This window comes from Manis pentadactyla, chromosome 11 (genome assembly GCF_030020395.1).
Source record: "Manis pentadactyla isolate mManPen7 chromosome 11, mManPen7.hap1, whole genome shotgun sequence".
In the NCBI taxonomy this organism is placed as follows: domain Eukaryota; kingdom Metazoa; phylum Chordata; class Mammalia; order Pholidota; family Manidae; genus Manis; species Manis pentadactyla.
The window spans coordinates 64,674,651-64,698,767 of record NC_080029.1 but is presented as its reverse complement, the minus strand read 5'-3'; the positions used below and the strand labels follow the sequence as shown (position 1 = coordinate 64,698,767).

Below are 24,117 nucleotides of genomic sequence, written 5' to 3'. Positions count from 1 at the left end.
CTATGTTAGTTACTCAAGGCACCCAGCTACACTAACTGAGTGTAATGATAACAGTAACTAAATAGTGTCCTCCCTCCTAGTGGAAGGGAAATAAAGATCCTCTTTAGCAAAAACAATACAGGTAGAAGTCATGAAATAGTTCCCAGTTTAATCACACCAAGGATATATAAAAAATAAAAATGAAAATAACACTCTGAAACAAAGATTACTTATAACTCCAAAACATTTTAATTCTAAAGAGCTTTAATAAATAAAAAGCTCCCCAGTTTCCAAATGTCCATCAGAAAGGGAACGAATAAGGAGCTCCATGAGAGCTGGGGAAAATTTTTTTTAAAGGAGACAGAGGAATGAAGTTTGATAACCATTCTCTTTCAAAAAGATAAAAGATAAAACACTGCTTCCTCAACCTCTTAGAATGTCACATGATATGAACAGGCAGGGGGAAAATAACTCCTTATTTGTTTATATACAATATTGGGTAATTAAATGCCAACTTAGCTATTTAGGAATGGCTTGCTAAAACGTTGAAAAAATGGAAGACTTCATCCTTGTCACAGACTGCCACTTCAGTGGAACACTCAGTGCACATGACTGGGTGGTAGATTTCTTCCCCCTCTGTCTTTGCCTGCTCTGCAGCATCTTCGTGGTTAGGCCTCATCTTCTTGTGGCCTCTCCTTTTCTTCCTGTTCTCGGGGGTTTTGTATCTTAGAATCTCCTCTTTGTTTACAGAACAATTCATCACAAACATTGCTCTATATTGAGTTTTATATGATTCATGCCTAAGAGGAAAATGAAATGAAGAATTCAGATGTATGTTCTATTATCCATTAACATAAATTTGAAAACATCAAAAACTTACTGAAATACCAACCAAAGACATGGGAACAAAATGTGAAATTTAAAATTTTAAGAGCTACTTTAAGAATAGGAGGAAATTTGTTAATAGATAACAGTGTAAGGAATGAATATAATCCTCTTTTCTACTACTTTAAAAGTAACTTTTATCTCAGAAAAAAAATTATTTGCTCCTCAAACTTATAAAGACAAGAAAAGTTGTTGGAAACTTGAGAGATAACATTTAAATAATCTTTGACTGTTGTTTTCCATTTGGTCCTGAGACTCTGCCCTCCTCTTTTTATAGGTCATGCTATTCTGGTCACCATTTTAGCAAAAGCTATATATAGTTTTAAAAGCTTAAAGAGCTTCTGACTTTATAATGTCCACTCCTGGCTTTACTCCAGCAGTCTAAAGAGTATGCAACAATTCCTTTATTCTCCTCCTACACTTAAGATTTTCCTACTTCTTTCTCCCACTTAGTGAGTTGCTTCTTTTTTCTTCCCCTTAAACCTCATGCAACAGAAATTATCTATCAGTGAACTCAAGTTATGCCTTCAGTAGTTCCAAATGTTCATCTCCACCATCACCACCACCAGCACGACCACCAGGAATTTAGACTATGCAAGTTGGTGCTTCTTCAGGTAAGACTATAAAATTTTAATTCTTACTCCACTGTACTGGAATTCTGTATTAATATGTAACACAATTTTTACCAAGGCCCATATCTGCTGTTAGATTAAGAAGCAACTTCTTTTTTAGCATAGGAACCCTAACACGGTTTAATTTGGAAGAGAAAAAACTTAAATACAAAGGGATTTCACTTTTTCATTTCACAAATATACTCTAGGTATCAATTTTTACTTTAAAAAGCTACAGTTCCTATTGAGAGTACAAAAATTAATTGCTACACATCATCAGAAACCTCAAACTAGCTAGTAAGAGTAAGTTATATCTGGCTTCTCATTAGTTCCTAGAACAAATCAACCACTTAAAACCATCACTTACTTTCAGTTAACTTGATTCAGAACATGGGGTAAGCTAGGCATTTATAAGGCCACCAGAAAAAGGCAAATAAACGCATGATCACCTCAATTGGTGCATAAAAAGCATGTGACAAAATTCAACACCCTTTCATGATAAAAACACCAACAGACCAGGAATAGAAGGTAACTTCCTCAAGGTCATATACGAAAAACACATAGCTAAACATCACACTCGATGAAAGACTTAAAATTTCTCCTCTAAGATCAGGAAGAAAACAAAAATCCCTTTCACCACTTGTACTAAACATAATTCCTCAAAATTCTAATCAGAACAAAAGGTAAGAGAAATAAAAGGCATCCAAATTGGAAAGGAAGTAAAATTATCCTAGTTCACAGATGACATGATCTTATATGTAGAAAACTCTAAAGATTATACACACACACAAAAAAAAGAACTACTAGAACTATTAATAAACTAATTCAGCAGAGTTGCAGGGTACAAAATCAACACAAAAAAATCTGTTGCATATTCTATAAACTAGCAGTGAACAATCTGAAAAGGAAAGGGCGGGTGAGGTTGGAAAATGGGAAATTACTGTGCAATGGGTAGTTTCTGTTAGCAATAACAAAAAAGTTCTGAAAATGGATAGTGGTGATGGCTGCATGATATTGTATATACAGTTAATGTCAATGAATTATACACTTTATTTTTTATTTTTTTTTAGGAGAGCAAGATACAGGCTTTTATTTAGAAATAAAGTGAGAGAATAGAGCTCCTGGCTCACACCAGGAGGGGACAAGAGAGCCCGTAGCGGTGCGTTGTCTAGGGGGTTTTATAGGCAGTTGAAGATTTTTCGAGAACATCAAAAAACGGCTTAGGGGTGTGGACTTGTACCACCTGCCCTGTCCTCAAGGTGGGCTGGGCCATAGTCTGATTGCTAGGGCTGACAGCAGAGTCACCGGTTATGCTGATACCCTTGCAGAACACTCAGACATTTCAGGCCAAGTTGCTCCTGGCCTTTTGACCTTTAACTGATCTCACTGAAGATGTCTATATCTTTACCCTCAAGAATCAGTGTGACCTTGACTTTGCATAATGCTTAGCACAGAGTTTCAGGAGGGACTTCTTTGCCCATTGTTACATTGCTCTGACTGTAAATATTCCACCCTGCTTTTCCCGGAGGCCCTCACCCTACTCTGACTACACCCACGGTCCCTGCCTCACTCCCCCCTCTACAGATGGAGACCCTAGCTGCTGCTAAGGAAAGGGGGTGACGACCACTCAGGCTGCTTCATGCTGAGAGGGGATGCAGTGAGGGGTGCAGTTAGGTCTTCATCAGTGCTGGGTTGAGAAGCCTCAGGAGATGGGCGCATCTATCTTGGGTTCCATTTCTATTGTTTTATGGCTTTGTAAGACAGTTGACATAAGGAAATATGGATATTTCTCCAAAGTTATCCCAGACGAGCCCCCAAAGATGATGCCAGGGTTCTTGTTCACGAAGCCGAAGAATGAGCTTCACAAACACTCAAGGTAGGAGAGCAAGGTACTTTATTTAGAAATAAAGTGAGAGAATAGAGCTCCTGGCTCACTCCAGGAAGGGACAAGAGAGCCCCGAATTATACACTTTAAATGGTTAAAATAAGGATCATGGCAAGAATGCCCACTCTCTCTATTCCTATTCAACACAGTACTGAAATCCTAGTCAGAGCAATCACACAAGAAATAAAAGGTATCCAAACAGGAAAGAAAGAAGTAAAAGTGTCTCTGTTTGCAGATGACATGCTCTTGTATGTCTAAAATTCTAAAGACTCCAACAAAAAGGAAGAATTAATAAATGAATTCAGAAAAGTTACAGGATACAAAATCAATACAAAAAAAAATCTATGCTTCTATACATTAACAACAACTATCTGAAAAGAAATCAAGGATCTGTTTCACAATAGCAACCAAAATAAAATACTAGGAATAAATTTAACCAAGGAGGTGAAAGGTCTATACATAAAAACTATGACACTAAAGCAAGAAATTGAAGAAAACACTAATAAAAGATATGGTGCTCATGGATCAGAAGAATTAATATTATTAAAATGCCCATACTACCCAAAGTCATCTACAGATTCATTGCAATTTCTATCAAAATTCCAATGGCATTTTCCACAGAAATAGAAAAAAAAAATTCTACAATTTGTATGGAACCACAACAGACCCCAAATGGCCCATCCTGAGAAACAAGAACAAACCTGGAGGCATCACACTTCCAGATTTCAAACTAGATACTACAAAGCTACAGTAATAAAAACATTATGGGATTGGCATTAAGAACAGACTCACAAATCAAATAGAATCAAGAGTCCAGAAAAAAACCTATGCATATACCTTCAACTAGTATTTGACAAGGGAGCCAGAAAACAGTCTCTTCAATAAATGGTCTTGGCAAAATCAAGTATTCACATGCAAAAGAATGAAACTGGACCCCTACCTTACATCACTCAGAAAAATTAACTTGAAATGGATTAAAGACTTAAATGTAAGACTTGAAATAGAAAACTGGAAAACACAAGAGAAAAAGCTCTTTGACATAGGTCCTGGCAATGATTTTTTGGATTTGACACCAAAAGCACAGGTAACAAAAGCAAAAATAAACAAGCAGGACTACATCAAAGTAAAAAGCTTTTGCATAGCAAAGAAACAATCAACAGAAAGAAAAGGCAATCTACAGAATGGGAGAAAATATTTATAAATCATATAGCTGATACAGTTAATATCCAAAATATAGAAGGAACTCATATAACTCAATAGCAAAAAAGCAAACACTCTGACAAAAAAATGGGAAAGGACCTGAATAGACATTTTTCCAAAAAGGCATACAATGGTCAACAGGTACATGAAAAGATGCTCAAAATTACTAACCATCAGGGCAATGCAAATCAGAACCAAAATGAAGTATCACCTCACACCTGTTAAGAATGGTTATATCAAAAAGACAAGAAATAACATGTGGTGGGGAGGCTGTGGAGAAAAGGGACCCCTTGTGCAATGTTGGTGGGAATGTAAATTAGTGCAACCACTCTGGAAAACAACATGGAAGCTCCTGAAAAATTAAAAATAGAACTACCACATGATTTAGTAATTTTGCTTCTTGGATATATACCTAAACGAAATGAAATCACTAACTCTAAGAGATATCTACATCCCTACCTCAGCCAGGTGATCAAGGTCAACAGTAACAGTCATAAACTATGCTGATAGTTTGTGCCTTTGGTATGTAATAAAAATGGCACTTATCTCTATGGTCTTCCTCCCCAAAACCTACTGCAGAATTATTTAGAAAAGTCAAGAGGTGGAAACAACCTAACAGACCATCAACAGGTGAATGGAATAAGAAAATAGGGTATGGGGGTGTGTGTGTGCATGTATGTACACACACACATATATACATACATACATCGTATTGCATACGATGGAATGCTATTCAGCCATAAAAAAGAAAGAAATCTTGCCATTTGTGACAATATGGATGAACTTGAAAGCATTATGCTAAGTGAAATAAGTCAGACAGAGAAAGACAAGTACTATATGATCTTGCTTGTAAGTGGAATCTAAAAAACTGAAGCAAGTAGATTGGAGGTTGGGGGGAGATGATGGATAGGTATAGGTGGTCAAAGGATATAAACTGCCAGCTATAAGATGAATAATGTACAGCACTATACTGTTAATAGTACTAATTAACTTACTATTAATAGTTAATAATACTGTATTACATACTTGAAAGTTGCTGAAAGTAAATCTTAAAAGTCCTCACCAGAAAAAAAAAGTAACTATGTGAGGTGATAAATGTGTTAACTAATATTATACTAATCATTTTGCACTATATTCAAATATCAAATCATCAATGTTGTATACCTTACATGTATATGTTATATGTCATTTATATCAAAAAAGCTGGGAAAAGATTTAGATGTTTTTAACTGGTCTAGCTGATAATAAATGAAGTACTCTTCAGCAAACAGGTTTTAAAAATGGTTAAAATAGTAAATTTCATGTTACATGTATTTTATAACAATTTTAAAAAGTATATTTGAGATATTATGTCAGTCACAACATATATGCAGTTTCACTAAATCCTTGTCAGCACTGGCAAGTGCTTATTAGAAAAGCTACTTGCAACAGAACTATGAATAACCAAAATTATCTGCATAAAGATTAGTCAAGTAGCACCAAGGATATATAAGGACAGAACTTTATCAGAATTCCCTAGTACCTCAAAAGTCTATTTCTGATTTAAACAGAGGACTGCCAAGTTGGTTTTTGTTTTGTGTGTACATATGTTGTTATACATCTGTTACCTTTGGCAATCAAGACACAGTGTGGTCATGCAGGCAGGGCAATTCAAGACAGCGTCACTATTTGGAACAGGCTGCTGTTGTTGACGTGGCCTCTGTATTCCAAAGCCATGATAGCTAGAACAGGAAAAAAGTGGGGGAAATGCATATTAATGCCAGATCTTGATTTCTACGCCACTCTCCAATAAAAAGAAGCAGGCAGTACTCCTTGGAGACATGGCTGCTTTTAGGAATGGGGTATACACAAGATGAATCTGGAGAGCCCTCGGCACCAGAAGGTAAAACGTGCTGAAAAAAAAAAAACCCAATGAGGTAGTTATGTCAAAGAAGCCCAGAAGCCAACTAAAAGAGCTCCCAATGGCCAAAGATGAAACCATTAGAGCAACAAAATTAAGTAGTATTAGATTATAACCCAAAGTATAAATAAATATACATGAGTCCATGCTGATACAGATGACTAAATAAATAAATGGGGGAGAACAAATCTCCTATACAGAACTCCAAATAATTTCACTGCCTGCTCCTTAAGCCTGGGCTGCAGATAGTGACATCTTTCCAAAGAATACAGTATAGAACAGTGGAGAAAAGAGTAACTTTATAGTAGAAAAGCCTGACAAACACTACCTCAGCCAGGTGGCCAAGGTCAACATCAGAAGAGATGAGTCATGTTGATAATATCTGCCCTTGATACAATGTGATGAAAACGGCACCTTACCTCTGTGGTCTTCCTCCCAAATACCTGTAACTCCAGTCTAATTAGAAAAAAAAAAATCAGACAAATTCTAATAGAGGAGCCTTCTATAATATACCTGACCAGTGTTCTTCAAACCTGTTAAGTTCATCAAAACCATGGAAAATCTGAGAAACTGTCCCAGCCAAGAAGAGCCTGGAGAGACATGACAAATAAATGTAACATGGTATCCTGGATGGGCTCTTGGGACAGTAAATGGACATTTGATAAAAACTAAGAAAATATGAGTTAAGTATGGACTTTAGATAATAATAATATATCAATACTAGTTTGTTAATTGTGACAAACATCAATGTAAGATGTTAATAGGGGAAACTGTGTGTGTGTAGACAGTGGGTAGGGTACATGGGAACTCTGTATTATCAACCCAATTTTCCTGTGAATCTAAAACTATGCTAAAAATTAGTCCATTAATTTAAAAAACACAATAAAGCTACATTTAAAAACAAGCATGTGAGCTCTAAGTGCCTAAGGATTTTTGTGTTTTGTTCCCTGTTACATTTCAAGAGTCTAGAACAGTATTGGCATATAATAAGTGCTTAATAAATATTTGCTAATTAAAAAAATAAAACAGGTATGTACTTATGAAGCACTAAAATATAAAAGTATATATTCTTAAATGAGCCTTATAGTAAACTCCTGAAAACTGAACAAAAGACAAATCATTTGGCATTACTTCCTAAATTATTTAAATGTTTGTGATGGAAAAAATACGGAAAACATGTAGCACATATTTTATAATTGTTAAATACCTCCAGTGCTTAGCAAATTACAAACTCAAACCCAATGAAAGTAACTTACTCATTCATTCATAGATACTTACTGAGTGCCCATTTAACAATGTGCAAGATGCTTCAGATACAGCACTGAGCAAGATATACATGATCATTGCCTTCTTTATGCTTGAAATGTAGTAGATTTATTACTTCAAGTTGGTTTCTGTGGTCTTAAAAGGCAATTACTAATTTGGGTGAATGTAGTAACCACATTGTTTTTCATGTGAAACATTCATAAGAGTGTGTATCAATTATACCTTAATAAAAAAAAGTGAGCTGCTCAAAACTATGAGATTAATGACAAAAAAAAAGGCAATTACTGCTTGACGCAGGAATGTAAGTCAATAAAATGTTGTTTCTTCTCAAGATTATATAACAATGAAAATACTTCACTGACAAATTCTGTTTCCAGAATCAGGAACTACTCTGTAAGTTCCTTGACTATCTCAATATCACTTACAGCATTTAAAATGTTCATTTCCCACTGTAGGTGATCAAAAAATATTCATTAAATAAACATAAGCGGCAGTTGGAGGAAGCAGTGCACAGCTGGAACTGGGGAAGGAAAAAGGACAAAGTAGGTGAATGAAGGCTAAAAGGTGGTGTACAAAAACCCACACAACATTAAAATCCCTCTGAATTTGAAAAATATAGATTTCTGTTCCCTACTTTAGCTGAATCAAAACCTTCTAGAGTCAAGAGTTTGCATTTCATTCTCCCCAGGTGATTCTGAAGCACAGGTTAGGGAAGTGTGCTGGGTGATGGCATTAAGTTGCCTAGCTTTTAGTTTTATAACAAACTGGCCCTTGTAAAATCAAATTTGAAAAGGAATATGGAGTTTCCTTTTGGGATGATGAAAATGGTTTGAAATTAAATAGAGGTGGTGGTTGCACAACAATGAATATACTAAATGTGACTGAATTGTTCAATTTAAAATGGTTCATTTGTTATGTGAACTTCACCTCAATTTTTAAAACTCAAATCTGTAAAGTTAAAAAGACCAAAAAAGATTCTGGGGAAAAAAAAGATGGTGGTGTAGGAAGGCAAGGCAAAAACCTCCTCCAAAAATCACATAGAACATGAAAATACAGCAAATACAACTAGGCCTGAAATCAACCTGAAGACTGCAGAAATGACCACCTCCATCTGGGGAAGAAGAGACAACCCTATAGAAAAGGGTAAAGTGACAAAGCTGCGATCCAGTGAGACCCAAGCCCTCCTCCTACCCCGGACCATGGTGGGAGGAAGAGGAACAGAGTAGGTTAGGAGAAGCCCAGGACCCTGAACAGCTAGCCCTGGAAATCTGCAACAGGAACACAAGCCTACATTGCATGGTGCCCTGGTGATTGGTGGGACTGGACAACAGAGATGGGCAGAACACTCAGGGAGACAGAGATCCCAGCCGCCTGTGGAGAACAGGCACATTCTACTGGCCACCCTGAGAAAGAAAGCAGAATGGACACTGTGAAAGACTTTCCAGCAGTGAGACAGGCACCAGAGGGACAAGAAGTGCACAGTGCTCTCTGCTTAGGAGAAAGGTCAGGTGGACAATACTTCCCCTCAGCCCAACAGGTTGGGAGCCCTCAGGAGCTTCAGACACTCCATTCCCTTTGCTGACAGCACAACCTGGAGACTCCCCACAGTGGTATGTGACCTGCTGGCCAGCAGTAAATTCAAACTTTACTTCCAGATAGGCAGGAAGAGAACCCCCAAACTACTCAGCCCTATTTTGGGCCAGCTGGGGAGCTCTTTCCTCCTGGCAAGCACTGGTCCCACTCACCTGTGCCCCCACCATTGCAACAGGCCAGAGCAGAACACACGAACAAGCAGACAGGTGCCACACCCACTGCATGCCAACAGCTGGGGCTTCCACACAGGACATTGTGCTTCTGGGCACTAGAGGGCGCCTCCTACACAAATCTATTATTTCATAAGAAAAACTAAAAAAAAAAAAAAAAATGAAGAGGCAGAGGAATTTGGTCCAAACAAAAATTCAAGAAAAAAAACTCCAGAAAGAGGGCTTAGTGAAACTGAAATCACCAATTTTCTTGATAAAGATTTCAAAATAAAAATTATAAGCATGCTCACAGAGCTATAGAAAAACATTTAAGATCTCAGGGAGGACTTCAACAAAGAGAAATTTTGAAAATACAGTATCTGAAATGAAACATACAACTGAGGGATTTAAAAGTAGATTAGATGAAGTAGAGGAGACAGTAAATGAAATAGAAATTAGAGAACAGGAAAACAAAGAAGTCGAGGAACAGAGAGAAAAAAGGATCTCTAAGAATTAAAGAATAGTAAGAGAGCTGTGCAACCAATCCAAACGGAACAATATTCACATTATAAGGGTACCAGAAGAAGAGAGAGAAAAAAGGATAGAGAGTCTTTTTGAGGAAATAATTGTTGAAAACTTCCTCCATCTGGGGAAAGAAACATCACTCCAGTCATAGATGTGCAGAGATCACCAACACAAGGAACCCTAGGAAGACAACAACAAGACAATATAGTAAATAAATGGTGAATATCAAGGACAAGGAAAGAGTACTGAAAGCAGCCAGAGAGAGAAGAAAGATCCCCTATAAAGGAAACTCCATCAGGCTTTCAGCAGACTTCTCAGCAGAAACCTTACAGGCCAGAAGGTAGTGGCATGATATATTTAATGCAGTGAAACAAAAGGGCCTCCAACCAAAAATACTATGCCCAGCAAGATTATCATTTAAATTTGAAGCAGGGATTAAATAATTTTCAGGTAAGCAAAAATTAAGGGGATTCACCACCACTAAACCATTTCTACAAGATACTTTAAAGGGACTGCTCTAGATGGAAATGTTCCAAAGGCTAAATACCTGTTATCAGATAAAGCAAACCCACAGTAAAGGTAGTAGACCAATTAATTACTAAGCAAATACAAAATTAGATCAACTACTCACCACATTAGTCAAGGGGTACACAAAGAGAACAGAATATAACACCTAATATATAAAGAGTGGAGGAGGAAGAAGAGGGGGAGGAAAAAAAAGAGAACCTTTAGGTGGTGTTGGAAATAAGAGTAATAAGCAATTTAAAAAGACTGTTAGATAATAAGAAAGCTATCCTTGAAACTTTGGTAATCACAAATCTAAAGCCTACAATGACAGATATCTATCAATAATCACCCTAAATGTAAATGGACTGAATTCACCAATCAAAAACCACAGAGTTGCAGCATGGATAAAAAAAAACAAGACCCATCTTTATGCTGCCTACAAGAGACCCATTTCAAACCCAAAGACGTACACAGACTGAAAGTGAAGGAATGGAAAAAGATATTTCATGCAAATAATAAGGAGAAAAGAGCAGGAGCTACAGTACTTGTATCAGCCAAATAGACTTCAAAACAAAGAAAGTAACAAGAGACCAAGAAGGACATTACTTAATGATAAAGGGGTCAGTTCAACAAGAGAATATAACCATTATAAATATCTATGCACCAATATAGGAGCACCTAAATATGAGAACAAATACTAATAGAATTAAAGGGGGAAATAGAATGCAACACATTCATTTTAGGAGACTCCAACACACCACTCACACCAAAACACAGATCAACCAGACAGAAAATAAGTAAGGAGACAGAGGCACTGAATAATATATTAGAACAGATGGACCTAACGAACATCTATAGAACACTCCACCCCAAAGCGGCAAGATACACATTCTTCTTAAGTGCACATGGAACTCTTTACATAACAGATCACATACTAGGCCATAAAAAGAACCTCAATAAATTCAAAAAGAATGAAGTTGTGCCAACGAGCTTCTCAGACCAAAAAGGTATGAAACTAGAAATAAACTATGCAAAGAAAACAAAAAAAACCCATAAACACATGGAGGCTTAACAACATGCTCCTAAATAATCAATGGATCAATAACCAAATAAAAACAGAGATCAAGCAATATATGGAGATAACTGAAAACAACAACTCAACAGCCCAAAATCTGTGGGATGCAGTGAAGGCAGTTCATAACAGGAAAGTACGTAGTAATACAGGCTTATCTCAAGAAAGAACAATCCCAAATGAACAGTCTAAACTCACAATTAATGAAACTAGAAAAAGAACAAATAAGGTCCAAAGGCAGTAGAAGGAGGGACATAGGAAAGATCAGAGCAGAAATAAATAAAATGGCGAAGAATAAAATAGAAAGAATTATTGAAACCAGAAGCTGGTTCTTTGAGAAAACAAAATAGATAAACCCCTAGCCAGACTTATCAAGAAAAAAAGAGAGTGTACACACAATAAGCAGAATCAGAAATGAGAAAGGAAAGACCACTATGGATACCACAGAAATACAAAGAATTATTAGAGAATACTATGAAAAATTATATGCCAATATATGGGACAACCTAGAAGAAATGGACAACTTTCTAGAAAAATACAACCTTCCAAAACTAATCCAGGAAGAAACAGACTGATTACCAGCAATTAATCAAATTGGTAATCACAAAACTACCTAAGAGCAAAAGTCCTCTCCCAGATGGCTTCATGGCAAAATTTTATCAAATATTTAAAGAGCTACTACCTATCCTCCTTAAAGTTTTCCAAAAAAATATAAGAGGAGGGAATACTCCCAAACTCTTCCTATGAGGCCAGCATCACTCTAATACCAAAACCAGGCAAAGACATCACGAAAAAAGAAAATTACAGACCAATATCCCTGATGAACATAGATGCAAAAATACTCAACAAAATATTAGCAAACCGAATTCAAAAATACATCAAACACATCATCCATCATGATCAAGTAGGATTTATTCCAGGGATCCAAGGATGATACAATACTAGAAAATCCATCAACATCATCCTCCACATCAACAAAAAGAAGGACAAAAACCGCATGATCATCTCCATAGATGCTGAAAAAGCATTTGAAAAATTCAACATCCATTCATGACAAAAACTCTCAACAAAATGGGTAGAGACCAAGTACCTCAACATAATAAAGGCCATATGTGACAAACCCAACAGCCAACATCATACTTAACAGCAAAAAGCTGAAAGCTTTTCAAGATCAGTAACAAGACAAGGATGCCCACTCTCCCCACTTTTATTCAACATAGTATTGGAGGTCCTAGCCATGGCAATCAGACAACACTAAGAAATAAAAGGCATCCAGACTGGTAACGAAGAAGTTAAACTGTCACTGTTTGCAGATGACATGTTATTATACATAAAAACCCTAAAGAATCCACCCCACAACTACTAGAACTAGTAACTTAATTCAGCAAAGTTGCAGGATACAAAATTAATACACAGAAATCTGTTGCATTTCTATATACTAATGATGAACCAGCAGAAAGAGAAATCAGGAAAACAATTCCATTCACAACTGCATCAAAAAGAATAAAATACCTAGGAATAAACCTTACCAAGGAGGTGAAAGACCTATACCCTGAAAACTACAAAACACTCATGAGAGAAATTAAAGAAGACACCAATAACTGGAAATACATCCTGTGCTCATGGATAGGAAGAATTAATATTGTCAAAATGGCCACCCTGCCTAAAGCAATCTACACATTCAATACAATCCCTATCAAAATACCAACAGCATTCTTCAATGAACTAGAGCAAATAGTTCTAAAATTCATATGGAACCACGAAAGACCCCAAATAGCGAAAGCAATCCTGAGAAGGAAGAATAAAACTGAGGGAATTACACTCCCCAACTTAAAGCTCTACTATGAAGCCACAGTAATCAAGACAGTTTGGTACTGGCACAAGAACAGACCCATAAATCAATGGAACAGAATAGATAGCCCAGATATAAACTCAAGCATATATGGTCAATTAATATATGATAAAGGATTCTTGGATATACAATGGGGAAATGACAGCCTCTTCAACAACTGGTGTTGGCAAAACTGGACAGCTACATGTAAGAGAATGAAACTGGATTGTTGTCTTAACTCCATACATAAAAGTAAACTCAAAATGGATCAAAGACCTGAATGTAAGTCATGAAACCATAAAACTCATAGAAGAAAACATAGGCAAAAATCTCTTGAATATAAACATGAGCAACTTTTTCCTGAACACATCTCCTTGGGCAAGAGAAACAAAAGCAAAAATGAGTAAGTGGGACTACATGAAACTAAAAAGCTTCTGTACAGCAAAGGACACCATCAGTAGAACAAAAGGCATCCTACAGTATGGGAAAATATATATGTAAATTACATATCCAACAAGGGATTAACATCCAAAATATATGAAAAACTCACACAGCTCAACACCCAAATAGCAAATAACCCAATTAAAAAATGGACAGATAATATGAACAGACACTTCTCCAAAGAAGAAATTCAGATGGCCAACAGGCACATGAAAAGATACTCCTCATTGCTTATTATTAGGGAAATGCAAATTAAAACCACAATGAGATATCACCTCACACCACTTAGGATAGCCAACATCCAAAAGACAAAAACAACAAATGCTGGAAAGGATGCAGAGAAAGGGGAACCATCCTACACTGGTGGTGGGAATGTGAATTAGTTCAACAATTGTGGAAAGCAATATGGAGGTTCCTCAAAAAACTAAAAATAGAAATACCATTTGACCCAAGAATTCCACGCCTAGGAATTTACCCGAAGAAAACAAGATCCCTGATTGAAAAAGACACATGCACCCCTATGTTTATAGCAGCACTACTTACAACAGCCAAGATATGGAAGCAACCTAAGTGTCCATCAACAGATGAATGGATAAAGATGTGGTAGATATATACAATGGAATATTATTCAGTCATAAAAAGAAAAGAAATCCTACCATTTGCAACAACTCGGATGGAGCTAGAGGGTATTATGCTCAGTGAAATAAGCCAGGCAGAGAAAGACAAGTACCAAATGACTTCACTCATTTGTGGAGTATAAAAACAAAGCAAACTGAAGGAACAAAATAGCAGAAGACTCACAGATTCCAAGAAGTGACTAGTAGTTACCAAAGGGGAGGGGTGGGAAAGGATAGGTGGCGAGAGAGGGAGAAGGGGAGTAAGGGCATTATGATTAGCACACACAATATAGGTAGGTCATGGGGAAGGCAGTACAGCAGGGAGAAGACAAGTAATGACTCTACAGCTTCTTACTACACTGATGGACAGTGATTGCAGTGGGGTAGGGTGGGGGACTTGATAATATGGGTGAAAGTTGAAACTACAATGTTGTTCATGTGAAACCTTCATAAGATTGTGTATCAATGATACTATAATAAAAAAAAGTGAAAAAAGGACCAAAAAAAGTTACACCCACTCTTTATCTACATAAAGTCCTAATCTCCAAGTAACTTTAAATTGTGTCTATTTGAAAAAGTCAGCTTTGTTTCTTAGAGAGTCTTATTACAGCAGTTTAAATTCAGTAAGTTTTTTAAAATTCAATTCTCTGAAATTTGCTGGTTATTTTCAACATAAACTATTCAGCAGTTTCTTCTCAAAGATTTCTTTATGTCTGTTTATATCAACATATACACATATTTAAAATCATAATGTAGTGAAAATCATCTTTTAATCATTTTTTTCTAAAGATTCTAAATAATAAATTAAAGTTCTTACCCTCTTCTCTGTGCATCAACCCAGGCCTGATCTCTGTTATCTTTTTCAGGATCATATAGTAGTTCATCATTTGTTGGAATCCTGTGTCGTTTCTTCTTTTTTTTCTTGGTCACTTCTGCTAATTTTGAAAATGTTAAGGATATGGCTAAGTCATGTCTAAAGTTCATACATGTTTAATACAGAAGGAAAAACCCTGTTTCCTAATGATGTATCTTTTCTATTTATAGTTTCCTTAAAAATTTTTTTAACTATTCCTCCAAATAAAGTTCTTATACAATGACCAAGGCACTCAAATGAAGATGACAGAGATGAGTTTCTTCACCTGGAAACTGGTCCCTCAAGAACTGAGCTCAAATAATGAGAACTGAATCTCAAAAAGGTCACTTAAAGCAAGCCAAGGATATAAATCACTTTTGATGTCTGAAGTTTCTACAAGTTCCCTTATGTAAAATGCTACTGAAATCAGAACAAAAATATTTCAAAAATGAATTTTAAAAAGCTATGGGTCTTCCACATACACTAGACATAAAATATATCTGAACAGGTAAATATTTAGGCAATAATATAAAAAAATATAAAACTGTTTCTTTACTATATAATTTGTTACTTGTGTACTCCAGTGTCATTACTAATGTAATTAATTTAGTTTTAGCTCTTGTTGTTTTGTTCAACTTTGCTCAAATGTTATACAAAATTGACTACAGAGCGGAGAGGATGATAAAAAAGCAACAAGTTAGGAAAGATTCTGCAAGAGGGTAAAAATACAGAAAGGATTTGCAGGTGTGAAAGCTAAGGTTGCTGTACTAAGGAACTTGAAAGAAGAAGGGGGCCAAGAGCCTTGAGGAAGGAGCTACCGAATTGAGACACACTCTGCCCTCTCCCCAGGTGAGCCTGTACAGCACCACTGTCTGGTCCCACATCCTCATACGTGTACATTCCCATCTGTTCTTATTCATCAACCCTGCTTTTATTTTCACACCATCAGCCTAGTTTCTTAAAAGATAAAGACTCAGAGGAAAATCGTAATATTAAATAATTGCTAGATAAACCTTTTTGCATAAAATCAAACTGCTAAACCTGGTCAATATGTTACTTACTTGCTTTGTCTTCATCTTCAGAATCAGAATCAAAATATATATCATCATAGTACTTTGCTGGGCCTGTTTCAACTTTCCCATTTCCTGAGGAAGACCCTATTCAAACCATAACAGAAATTTACAGATGAAACCATACATAATTGACAGGATAAGAGTTCCGTATATTCTTCTATCACCTTGAAGTAATATCAACTCATTCCCAATCTCGTTTAGAGAAATACTTTTACATCAATGACTTACCAGATTTCTGTGCCCTCTGCAATTACAGAGAACTGTCCTTCCTGATCAAATGTCCTACATGATGAGAAAAGTACTCTCTCCCCCTTCTCACAAATATGATTAAATAAAATAGCTCTAGTTCAGGTTGCCAAGATACTTATATCTACCTTTCAACCACACAGTCTGCTCTGGAGAACAGGGAATACACATCTTGTTTTAAAGGACTTTAGGGGAAAGAGGATGAGAGCCCCACAGAGAAGTAGGAGCAAAGAGCCAAGGATGCATTCTTTCTCTCCTCATTTGTGCCTAGTGCCATGACATTACTAGACTTTTGTGATCCTCTGTCTGAATCTCTAATTCTTCCTATTAACATCTGCTTTTGCTTTTATTATTATTACATATGCTTTCAGTTCTTAACAGTTAATACATTGCATATTAACATGGAAGCCAATGCTAAGGAATCCTATTTTCACACATCAGTTTTCAGGTCAGGTATATTTTACATAAAGACCAAGTATCAAAACGAAGTATGTTTCATTACTTACTAAAACGAGACAGGAAATTGTGGTGACACATCATTCAATCTGCCATATTAGTGCTATATAACCCTACGAATACTTCTATAAGCTTGTGTCTTTTCTTTATCCTGGGGTAAAAATTACAAAAGGAAATCGTACAAGTAAATAATACTAAATAGTCTCTTTCCAACAACACAAGAAACCACTAGTCATCTATATTCAGACTGCTGAACACATGTATTGATTCACTCAACAAATATTTATTGAGCACCTACCAAAACTGCTGGGGACACAACAGAGCACAAGTAAGGTTCCTGCTTTATGAAGCCTAGACAAATATCTGTATGAAAATCTAAAAGTTTACCTGTTTCCAGAGACGATAACTTGTCCTCCATTGTTTTTATGGTATAATTTAATTCAGCTTCCATTTCTTTTTCAAATTCATCTTCACTAGATGATTCACTTTCTCCAGTAAGACATTCTCTGATGAGTTTTCGTTTTTGGTCAGGAGTTCCATGTAAAAGCACATCCACTTCATCTTCAGAACTAGTACACATTTAAATTTTTAAAAATATGAATATTAAAGAATTCAAGTAATAAAATTCCCATCGTATCACTGTCCAACAATTTTAAGTTTTACAAGTTTACATTTTATTCATCTGTCACATTATATACAGCTATTCTCAATAAATAGATCAACGATTTTTGCACATTTCCACATATATTTTTTAATGTCTACATAACATCTCTTCTAACTATTTGCTCTTCAACACTACAATGAACATCTCTGCACAGTAGTCCCCCCTTAGCCACAGGTTTGCTTTCTGCAGCTTCAGTTACCTGTAGCCAACCCCAATGTGGACACAGATGATCCTCCTTCTGACTTATGGTCAGAAGGTCAGTAGTTGCCTAACACTACATCATAATGCCTAAAACATTCACCTCACTTCAGTTCATCACATAGGCATTTTATCATATCACATCATCATTAAGGTGGTTGAGTACAATAAGATTATTTTGAGACCAAATTCATAGAACTTTTATTACAGTATACTTGTAATTGTTCTATTTTATTATTAGTCATTACTGTTAATCTCTTACTGTACCTAATTTATAAATTAAAATTTATCATAAGTATGTGTATATAGGAAAAAAACATACACAGAGTTTGGTACTAGCCACAGTTTCAGGCATTCACTGGAGGTCTTGGAATATATCCCTGAAAATAAGGGGGACAACTATATATATGTTTTTTCTGTTGATTTCCTTAGGATAAATGTCTAGAATTAAATACAAACATCTTTCTGAGTTCTTGAATTATCACACTGCTTTCCAAAAATATTGCACCAATTCATAATTCCATCAACAATGAAAAGTTTATGTTTTTAAAATTCGGGGACGTACCTAAATGAAACTTAACAGACATAATATATAGCTAATATATCCACACAAAATGTTAACAGTAATTAAATATTACAGTTTAAAAGGCACAAGGCTACAGAGAACTATAAAGAAAGCCAAATTATATTCCAAATCCCCTCCACAATTTCTGCCAATTCACTTGGCCTTTTGTGCCTGGGTTTCCCCATTAATAACAGTGTGACAGAATTAAACCAGTACCCGAAGGAATGAAATGTTAATCAAAATGAATGAAACGCCTAAGACATTTCTAATATAATCAATAGTATATAAACAATGTTCAGTTATTCAGGGGCTAATGAATAGTTATAGACTACTCCTGGTTTTTGCTTCTCTATTTTTCTCTTCCAGAACAATATTTTTGAGCCCACAGCAGAAAATAGATCAGAAAAAAGCAATTCATATCAATCATTTGGGCTAAAAAACAGCAGAAAATAGATCAGAAAAAAGCAATTCATATCAATCATTTGGGCTAATGATAGAGACCTTAGCCAGATTCTACTCCCAAGCAAATTTTCTGACATTCCTCATCCTGACCAGCATGCTCCCTTTCTCCATTACCACTATATTCACTCAGGGCCTCTGACTCTGCCTGTGCCACCATATCCTAAGGATCTCCAAACTCTTCTGTTTTATTAACCCTGCTGCCAGAATGTTTTTGCTAAAGAACCCTCATTATATCACTACTCAACTCTGAAAGAAATCACCATGGCCAAACCTCTGAACACAGCATTCAAAAGAGCCTTCTAGGCAGTACAGCATAAAGACAAGTAATACTCTATAGCATCTTACTACACTGATAGACAGTGACTGCAGTGGGGGGGTGAGGACTTGATAATATGGGTGAATGTTGAAACCACAATGTTGTTCATGCAAAACCTTCATTAAGATTGTGTATCAATGATTCTTTAATAAAAAAAGAACATTACTGGAGCAACTGACAAACAGGGATTGTAGATTAAGTAACAGAATTATATCAATCACATTAATGTCTACAATCTGGTTTCTACGTATCTTTTCAACCTTACCTCTATCTCCCGGAATTACTCTGCTCTCTCTTATATTCCAGTTTCCAAAGTAAGGGACATAGGAGAGTATTTTAAAGAGTAGCAGAACAGACAGTCCACTAAATGACACTGAAGGCATTGCTGGTGGGAATATAAAATGGCACAGGCAATATGGAAAACAGCCTAGCAGTTTCTGATAAAACTAAACATCCAACTATCATACAGCCCAGCAATCGCACTTCTGGGCCATTATCCCAGAGAAATGAAAATACATATTTACACAGATGTACACATGAACATTTATAGAAGCTCTGTTCACAACAGTCAAAACTGGAAACAACCAGATGTCCTTCAGTGAGGGAATAGTTAAAACAAATGAGGAAGCCTACTCAGCAATAAAAAAGTAATGAACAGCTGATAACTGCAACAATGTGCATGGACCTCCAGAGAATTATGCTGAGCAAAAAAAAAGGCAATCTGAAAAGGTTACATATAATATTTTTGAAAACTGACAAATTCATATAAATGGGGACTAGATTAGTGATTATCGGAGGCTATGCAGGGAATGCAGACAGGAAGTGGGCAATATGAGGGATCCATGTTCTTGACTGTATTAATGTTGAAATCCCAGTTGTGACACTGCACTACAGTTAAAATTGCAACATGTTAAAATTGGGGGAAACTGGCTAAGAGGAACACAAAATCTCTCTGTATTATCTCTTACAATTAAATGTGAATCTAACTCAAAATTAAAAGTTGAATTTAAAAAGAAATGAATCATAAGAGTAATTATTTTCACAAATGGCCTTCACTCATTGTGATTACTTCAAGAGAAGTATCAGCATTTAGCACTGCTGGGCAAAGTAATACTATCTTGGGCCTTGCCCATTCTTGATTGGTATACCAAAAATGCATGGTTCTAACTACTCTTCACCCAGGCTATTTCTCAGCATTGTGCCTGCAGTGAGCAACCTTGAAAAATGAGGTAATACCTCTCTCCAGGGCTAATGGCAGGCTCACTTGCGGCCTGCTATGGAAGTAGATTCTCCAGGCTTAAGTGATCCTCAGCCATGAAGCCAGTCTACTGAATGTGCAGCATTCACCTGGGCCTCTCTGGGTAGCCTCTGTAGGAGTGGGAAGTTAAGAGCGACCAATGTAAGCACAATGCCCATACTGCTTGCTGTGCTGTGAGTTGTCTCTGACCCAGGAGTCTACTGTCTTCTGCCAGCTTCCAAGAACAGTAACAGGCTATAAAATAACAGCTTATAAGTAGAGTGAAATCAAATCCTGACGGACACCTCTTAAACACCTAACACCAAGTTCCCTTTGTGAAACAACAAGCATTGTATCGAGAGCCTTGAGGAGGCAATACTAATAACACTGTTTTGTTTTCACAGTATTTATTTTTACAGTTACTTACCAGTGGCAGCTGTCACAGAGAGTATAAAGCTTCCTTAAAAAAAATCTAACTACAAAAAATGTAAATTGCCTTAAAGAAAAATATTAAATAATAACACTGGTGAATAATGGAGATAGAAATGGCAGAATAACTCAAGTCCAGGTACACTGCTTTATTCCAATCAAACCGAATTATTAACTGAGGTCTACATATATCCCTTTTCACAAACCAGACCCATTAACTGAAGCTCTTTTTCACAGGTAATCTTAGAATCCATCCTCACTCCCCACAACATAAATATTCACAGCAGTCTGAGCTCCCATGCTGACAACCCCTCCACAGGATAATATGAGGAAACATTGTGACTAAAGGAGGGGCAGTTTCACAGAAAGCATAGCAGAACAGAATGTTTTAAAGTTTGTAAACAAATCTGCTGGCAGCTTAAAAAATGGCTAAATCTGCCGGCAAATCTGCACCATAACTGCAAGTTTCCCTTAGGTAGGAATAATCCCTCTCTTCTGGAAATTCCCACGGAACTTCATCTGCACCTCTCTCAGGTCTTTTTCTACAATGCTCTTCCGAAATACTTATTTCTAAGATATTTATCTTCCGAGATAATAGGTCTTACTTCCCCTACTATATAAGCTTCTACTGTAAGCCTGTAGAAGACAAAAACCTATGACTAACCTCTCTGGCCCGGAGTTAGCATAAATAGGTGCTCCAAAAAAGTCTGAAATATTCTTTTATTTCTGTTAACGGTAGTTTAGTCTTCAAGATAACCACTCAACACTAAGTCCCATGAGCCAAACAACATACTTATGAGATCGTTGTTATATTTCTTTTTTACAGATGAGAGACCGAGGTAAGTGACTTGTCTTCCGTCACACAGCTAGTTAGCTGCAGAGGCAGGATTCCGGCTTTTGAAGACTTAACGAGTGATTTCCAGAATATGCCCCTTCCCCGGGCCGATGTGGCTCCGCCTACCCCGTGGCTGCGCGACCTCACCAGAATCACCCTCGATGTCCCACAGGCGATAGCGAGGCGCAACAGGCACCCGAACACTGTACCCAGGCCCGACAGGCGCAGCTAGTGGAGGAGGCTAAGGCCTAGCCTCGGCCGGAAGCCTCGCGGGCCGGGACTGGCGCAGAGGCCCACCTGCTCAGAGCCGGCTCCTCGTCGCTAGGCTCTTCAACTGCGTAAGGATCATAGTCATCTCGGAGCTGGCTCATGGTAGCCTGCCCTCTGGGACACCAGTCTACTGGACTCAGCACAGTATCTGTTTACACCGCAGAACCGTTCCCAAAGCGTTCCGGACTCCACTTCCGCCCTCACTTCCGGCCCTCTCCGAGCGCGTGCGCAGATCGCCTCAATGAGGGCGTGAGACGAGGGGGCGGGTCCGTGTTGTCCCAGAGTCCCGCCACTTCCCACCGTGGCTTCTGCTTACGTGACAACAGTACCTTATTACCGGAAATAGTAGTCGGCACCCTCATAAGTAGCATTCTCTGAGATGAACACTTTACGAGCAGTGTCCCATGTCGTGACTGGAGAAGCAGAAATACAGATGCTGAGGGGCATGCAGCCTGAAATCCGGGCCAGTAGGTCCCCAGACTCTAGCACCCGACGTCCCTCCTACCTTCTCGTCTTTAGCCCTCTGCCTTTAGCCCTCTGCCTTCAGCCCTCTGCCTTCTTTTCATCTCAAGGCTGCCTCGCCTTCATACTACTCACTCTTCAGTCTGACTTCGGTCCCTACTGTCTACAGAAAAGTTGCTAGACTGTCACAAGTTACTTCCTACTTGCCTTTTCTTGGCCTCTTCTCAGTGCCAATCTTTGCTCAGCCCTTATCCCATTACACTTCATACTTGAGATGAGGCAGATGACAGACTTTTCATCTTGTATCTGTACCGACCTATACTCAAGTTCCTGCCTCCTTCCGAACAACTCTCCCTTCTTCACGATCCATTCAGATGACTGCCTCTACTTATTCGGTCCTTGCCCTCTCTTCCGGTTGGATTTCTGTGCCTATGTTGGACTACCAATTGCCTAGCAAGATATCTCCAACTGTTGAAGTGTAGCTCAAACCCAACTCAACATCTTCCACCCAACCCAGCATTCCTATACCTCAGCCAATAGCTAGTTTTGACTCTTGATTTCTGCCCGTGTCTCTTCCTACTTCCTAATAACTGCTAAAAGCTGAAAGTCTTGGAATCTTGGTTGACTGCTTTCTCTGTCTTTCCATAAGCCCTCAATTCCCTGTACATCACTTATCAACATCTCTCTCATCCACATCCCATCTCCCCACCCCTCAACTTTGATTATTAATATAGGATCTGAATTGATAGCCTTGTTTTGCTTTTGTTCTCTCTCCAATCTATGTGATTCTCTGCTGGCAGAGTAAGCCTCTTTACCTGATGGGTTCATCTTATCCTGCAGTATTCTTGGCCCTCTACAGTATGGTTCAATCCATCATGCCAAAGTGGTTTCCCTAAATATATCCACCACAATTCACTTGTTCAAGAATATGTGTTATGCCTTCCATCACTAGGCATTTGCTCATGCTATTCCCTGGCGCACCCTCTCCTACCTTTAATTCCACCATCCTAACCTTACTGTCCTTCAAGATCCATCTGCAAACAATGGATGGGTGAGTAACTAGACAGAATGACCCTTTAGGATATCTTTAGCCAAGAGAAGTTGTAGTTGTGGGAACTCACACTGTACCTTTTCTGATGCTTCTTCAGACCCTCCTTCTACATGGGATCCTTGCTTTGAACTCTTGTAGGATTGTGTTTCCACTCACATGCCATGTATTTATCTGGTCTTCAACTATTGTATTATTCCACCCAACTCTTTTGTGAGAGGTACAGTATTCTTCCATGAGTCACAGTAATGTGAAGGAGACACCTGTTGGGGAACTCATTTTTCCTTTTCTGGGAATCATGGCCTTCCTCAGGGATATGCCCTTCTATCCATGTCCAGTCTGCTCCACAGATGTTGGAGCAGACTTAAAAAGAGTTAGAGATTCTAAAGAGTTGGCTGTGGTCCTAGTGTTTATACCAGGATAAGTAAACTTCGGGGCTGAGGCTACCACTTTGGGGAGCCTGTTTGGAAGTTATATGTGCTGATGATGAACAAGCAAAACAAAGGAGGAGTATGTAGGAGACAGACAGAAGCAGAGAGGCT

The 24,117-nt window shown here is 37.6% G+C and overlaps 1 protein-coding gene across 4 annotated transcripts; it reads right to left on the bottom strand.

Annotated features, from left to right (window-relative positions):
• Window positions 1–205: 205 nt before the first annotated feature.
• EAPP (E2F associated phosphoprotein) lies at window positions 206–22,283 on the bottom strand. 4 transcript variants are annotated; one of them, XM_036881290.2, is made up of 6 exons: window positions 22,093–22,281; window positions 17,477–17,658; window positions 16,376–16,471; window positions 15,279–15,396; window positions 6,168–6,281; window positions 206–779 (listed from the first exon to the last, which is right to left on the bottom strand). In XM_036881290.2, the coding sequence occupies exons 1-6, from the start codon at window positions 22,164–22,166 to the stop codon at window positions 503–505; spliced, it is 861 nt and encodes a 286-aa protein (XP_036737185.2). In that variant the 5' UTR covers window positions 22,167–22,281; the 3' UTR covers window positions 206–502. The 4 variants fall into 4 exon arrangements, with proteins under 4 accessions (XP_036737185.2, XP_036737186.2, XP_036737187.2 ...); XM_036881291.2 differs by having other exon boundaries at window positions 15,279–15,393; XM_036881292.2 differs by lacking the exon at window positions 6,168–6,281 and having other exon boundaries at window positions 22,093–22,283.
• Window positions 22,284–24,117: the final 1,834 nt, after the last annotated feature.

What these genes read in the sequence shown, in the direction of transcription:
- EAPP (XM_036881290.2), bottom strand. Translation starts at nt 22,166, where the DNA reads ATGAGCCAGCTCCGAGATGACTATGATCCTTACGCAGTTGAAGAGCCT. An exon ending in GAGGAGCCGGCTCTGAGCAG is followed by an intron (nt 17,659 to 22,092) that starts GTGGGCCTCTGC and finishes AATGTGTACTAG; the next exon opens with TTCTGAAGATGAAGTGGATG. An exon ending in GTTGATGCACAGAGAAGAGG is followed by an intron (nt 6,282 to 15,278) that starts GTAAGAACTTTA and finishes TTCCTGTTCTAG; the next exon opens with CTATCATGGCTTTGGAATAC.